At 41.8% G+C, this 5202-nt stretch overlaps 1 protein-coding gene across 1 annotated transcript in view; it reads right to left on the bottom strand.

Moving 5' to 3' along the window:
- Nucleotides 1-1629: 1629 nt before the first annotated feature.
- eps8l1b (EPS8 signaling adaptor L1b) overlaps nt 1630-5202 on the bottom strand; it is a 13287-nt gene continuing 9714 nt past the window's right edge. Inside the window, exons 15-19 of the mRNA XM_076298568.1 lie at nt 3945-4067; nt 3450-3591; nt 2951-3116; nt 2611-2743; nt 1630-2342 (exon numbers count right to left, since the gene is read on the bottom strand). Of these exons, the coding sequence (XP_076154683.1) occupies nt 2250-2342; nt 2611-2743; nt 2951-3116; nt 3450-3591; nt 3945-4067 (657 nt within the window). The 3' untranslated portion in view covers nt 1630-2249. The remainder of the gene's footprint in view (nt 2343-2610; nt 2744-2950; nt 3117-3449; nt 3592-3944; nt 4068-5202) is intronic.

The following is a 5202-nucleotide window of genomic DNA, read 5'->3' on the forward strand; positions in this document are numbered from 1 at the left end:
TGCTTGTCCCATTCAATACTCAGTGCTTCCTCCCTCTTCTGTTCCTCTCTTCCTCAAGGTGTTTCCTTTCCTCCTCTCTCTTTCTCTCTTCCTCGTCTTTGATTTTTCACTGAGCATCCAGATACAGTTGATTGGTGGCAGCTGATTGCTAGCAGGCTGGTCACCTGAGTCTGATCTCTCCTGCTTTTGTCAAATGTGTGATATCCTGCCCCGCATGAGTAGCTGTTTGAGTGCTGTGCTTTTCAGCAGGGTATCTCCACAGATATTTTGATCCGGTCTAAGTCCTTCTGAGTCCACTTCAGGGTGTTCATCTCTTCCTCTGTGAATCTCACGCCAAACTACGTACAAACTAAGGCTAGTTTTTGAATTGTTGAATAAACATGCTCACCAGAATTGCAGTTTCTTACGTCAGTGGTCACTTCTAGGATCTTTTTATATAGTGCTCACCAGAGAAGGATACACAGAATGGCTTTAATTGTAGTATGACGTTCATGACAATCTGACATGATACAAAGTATAGTAACAACTTGAACAGATTATTTTTACACACAGGACACCATGGAGTAAACTTGTAGACTACCACCACCCCACCACTTTAATTTTTCTACTCATAATTAGTTGGATAACTCATAAAGCACAATTCTTTATGAAAGCACCAAAATCACCCTAGTTACAAACTCAGGGCTGTAGTATAGAGGAGCCTGAAGCAAACTGTCCCATTTGATTTCCAGTTCAGACAGGAATTAATGTGGGGGAATGACAAGACTATTCTTACCCCTCTCAACTCTTCTCACTGCCTCGGTGGAAGTGTACAGTGGCTATCAGTAGGCTGGTGTTATACCGTGTAACAGCAGGGGGCTAAATATGGTACCGTGTTTAGAGCCAGCAAAGCCATGTCAAATTATGCAGACACAGTAGTTCCATAAGACAGTGCCACTTGTTTGCTCACGTTGCGTAGATGTCAGATGTGATAGGAAAATGTCCACCTACTGCAGGTAGCTACCTAGGTCATGTGATCTGACTGTCACTTTTCGGTATCTGCTTAAGGATCACAGATACAGCAATTACCCCAACGTGTTTACAAAACAATTCAAGTCCACCCTATGCTTTGAGTCCTAGAGAACAAGTGATAAAAACAGGGACATGTTGAGTGATATGTATGACAACAGAGTATCATGTTTTGAATTTAGGTTCTCTACAACAGCTGAAGTTGATTAAGATCTCACTGTGCAGTCTTGTCTTTCAGAATGTCTTCTTTGACCTGCCATATAGCTGTACTTGAGTGAAATTTAGATCAATGAAATTGTAAAAACACTTTGGTTTGTATTCATTGAAGAGCAACATTTTCAATGAGATCTCACCTGAGCCCATTGAATTTTTTGGGGGGGCTTTTTATGCCTTTAATGACAGGACAGTGAAGAATGACAGGATTGAGTGGGAGAGAGTCGGGGTGGGATCCGGAAAGGACCACGGGGCGGGAATCGAACCCGGGTCGCCGGCGTACGGTGCCCCAGCCAGTTGCGCCACAGCTGGGGCCAAGCCCATTGAGTTTAACTTAAGATCTCAAAATACTCTGTCTTTCTGCTCAATCGATTTTATCACCTTATTTCTACTAATAAACAGATGAGATTTCAATAAAAATCTGATTTATTTCTCAAATACATTACATACATACATACATACAAAGACATTTTCCTTTGGGACACACACTGAAGACTATTATAAGCCGGATTTACTTTCAGAGTGGGCAGTGTAACCTGTGGAATATCTCATGTGATATTACAGGGAGACTAAACAGATTAAAATGGATTGGAAGGGTATGACATGATACATTATTTTACATTTTTAGAAATGAAGACATCCATATAACTTTATCATAGTGAGGTGTGTTAACAACAGCTAAGTTTCAATGTGAATGACATAACATTTAATGAGTTTGCACACATGGTCTTATTACATTCATTTATTAGTATTTGCCAAGAGGGATGAACAAATAATGTTTTGTCTGATTAGAAAGAAAGCAAATAAGCAACAACATACAATGAGTACATGACCATTCACTCTTCCATTCTCTCAATCATTCACCCTTTCTCTGTTTGTGTTAAATAATCAGTGTTTATACAATGGATTTCTGGATTTTCTTTAAAATGGATGTCTGTAGATATTGGCATTATAAATAAGCACTCTACTGTATATAATTGTGTGTGCGCGTGTGTGTGTGTGTGTGTGTGTGTGTTTGTAGTGTGTAATTATAAGGTTAGGGTTCCACTCTCAAGTTCAAGGTCCACCTTCATCTTTTGTTTCTCCATCACAGCCTCAAGCTCTGAAGCTCTTCTTTCATCCTATGACAAGTGGAAACAGATGACATTTTAAAATGTATATGAGTATGTGTTTGTTAATGTGTACACCATGTCTACTATTATACAGCACTGGAGAACAAATCAGTAAAACAGAAAATGAAGTAAAAATAACCTCTTTCCAGGGTTATGCGTGACTAAACCCCTAGAAAACACTCTTTGTGTGTGTGTGTGTGTGTGTGTTGTGTGTGTGTGTGTGTGTGTGTGTGTGTGTGTGTGTGCATGTGTGTGTGTGTGTGTGTATGTGTGTTACCTCCAAGAGAGATTTCTGCACTGTGATCTGGCTGTAGACTCGTGCTCCCTCATCAGGAATGACAGCACGAAGCTCCTCTTTGTTCAGTGAGAAGAGTTGGGCCCCATTCAGCACACCTAAACACTGCACCGTCCTACGCATTCACATGCACACAAAGCATGAGTTAGTTAAACCCTTAAGGAAAATGTGTACACACAACTCTGTGTAACATCCATGCATGGTCTCCAAAACTTTCATCTAAACACTGATTAAAATACACTATTAAAATAATATATAATATTTAAAAAAATGCAAGTATGACCAGATGGATTTTCTCTCTCTCTCTGTCTGTAAAGCTTACGGATCACTGAAGCCTTTCCCCCGAAGCCATGCCTCCACCTCCGTTGGTGGTGAATGGTAGTCGAGCGGAAGCGACGTCTCCGCAGAGCGATGGATAACCAGTGGGCGGGACAAACCTGACTTCCCATTGGTCAGCCTCTGAAGCAGCTCATCATTTACCTGCATGACTGAAAAAGAAGGGAAAGATAAATGGATGGATGGATAGATGGATGGACAGCCATAAAACTATATTCATCATAACCCTCTGTGTGTGTGTGTGTGTGTGTGTGTGTGTGGGTGTGTGTGTGTGTGAGTGTGTGTGTATGTGTGAGTAAGGCTGTGAGTGTGTGTGTGTGAGTAAGGCTGTGTGTGTGAGTGTGAGTAAGGTTGTGTGTGTGGGGAAGTGTGAGTAAGGCTGTGTGTGTGTGTGTGTGTGTGTGTGTGTGTGTGTGTGTGTGTGTGTGTGTGTGTGTGTGTGTGTGTGTGTGTGTGTGTGTGTAGACACTGGTGTTGGGGCCTACCCTTGTCTGAGTCGGAGTCTGAGGGCATGTGCTGTGCGAGGGCGATGCTGCGAGGCCTGTTGGCGCTGGAGTCCACGTGGAGGGTGGGAGGGGTGGCCGGAGCGTAGGAGAAACTCTTGGGCATCGGAGGAGGCGCAGGAGCCTGGAGAGAAGTGAGAGGAGGTGGAAATAAGGAAGTTAAGAGAGACAGACAGAGATGGAGAAAGGGGGCGATTTTTTTTTATCACATTTGGTGAAATCTTTCATCAGCAACATTTTGTTGTTTTCCCCTGCTGATCATAACTTTCCATTTTTGTGTTGTTCCTTAGAGGACTGAAAAGATGGATGGAGATGATGGAAGACACATGATGAAATATGTTGCAATGCCATCAGTGCCTTGGCTGAGCAGTGCATCTGCACAGGTCTGTGTGTGTGTGTGTGTGTGTGTGTGTGTGTGTGTGTGTGTGTGTGTGTGTGTGTGTGTGTGTGTGTGTGTGTTTGTATAAAAGTTTTTACCTTAGGTGCTTTATTTGTAGGACTCTCAATGTGGGAGATTGGCTCCAGGATGTTGAAGGGCACAAAACCAATCTCATTAAATCGATTACGAACCTTCCACCAACGTTTTGATGCCTCAACCACCTGTGAAATACAGCATGAGCAAGAGGAGAGCAATCAGAGAACATAGAGAAAGAATGAGAGGGAAAGAGAGAGAATATAAAAGATTTGTACGTACATGATCTCTTTGTGAGACATTTGTAATGTAATTTTGTGTAATGTAAAGAAATGTACTTGCTAAACTAAACTTACTATTTTTGGATTGTTTTTATGAAATGTTTGTACCCAGACTGAAAACTAATAGAACTAAATCTAATAATACTAAACTAAAGCCTAGTTTACCCTTCATGAGAAGTTAACAGTTTAACAGTCCGATATGATAAACAAAGAGGTGTCCTTTACTGAGGATTCAGCATCTTTGCTCAAGGGCCAACTGACTGATGAGCCACGTGATCTCACACACAGTCTCTTTTCCTCTCTTCCTCAATAACAGCCCATTGCACACAGGCAGGGCGCACCCGCACCACACACACACACACACACACACACATACACACAGTCCAGAGATAGGGATTCGAGTCGCACTAACGTTGCAAAAACAGTGACTTTCAGACTTTCAGACTTGACTTGCGACTCCATCTCAAAAGACTTCAGACTTGACTTGGACTCAAGCTTCGAGACTTGTGAACAACATGTATTTCATGCAATTATTGCTTTTTTAAAATCTAGATTTATGCATGTATTTCTATTTCATTTTTTTTCAGTGCATATACTTTGGGAAACGTATGACAAGCTGCAATCCCCTTTGCCATAATGTGCAATGTAACACATGTGCTATGTGTGCGCTCTCACAGATAAAAACAAAATGCACTGACCATGGCGACAACAAGTCTTCCCGGAGTTGTGCCTTTTAGCATTACTTTTGGTAACAATAACTTAGTGCACAGTGGAAATAAGCAAACAGCTACATGCAAGGTGTGTGGCACCAGGATAAATGATGGCGGTTCAACAAGGTCTAATTTCATCAGGCATCTCAAAAGGCATCCAGATAGGTCAGTCACTTACTAATGTGAAAGAGATAATGTCGGCACAGGATATATGTTATATGAAGTTATGGGATTTCAAAAAAATCCTAAATGAATGGGCATTCTATGGAGATAACAGAGTTGATAACCACAGCTCCATGAGTGTATCAACTTTCGGGAATTCGCCTGCCCCC

This window comes from Alosa pseudoharengus, unplaced genomic scaffold (genome assembly GCF_046254945.1).
Source record: "Alosa pseudoharengus isolate Yale_2024_CS ecotype anadromous, Long Island Sound unplaced genomic scaffold, YU_APseudo_1.1 YU_APseudo_1.1_scf_21, whole genome shotgun sequence".
NCBI classification, from domain to species: domain Eukaryota; kingdom Metazoa; phylum Chordata; class Actinopteri; order Clupeiformes; family Clupeidae; genus Alosa; species Alosa pseudoharengus.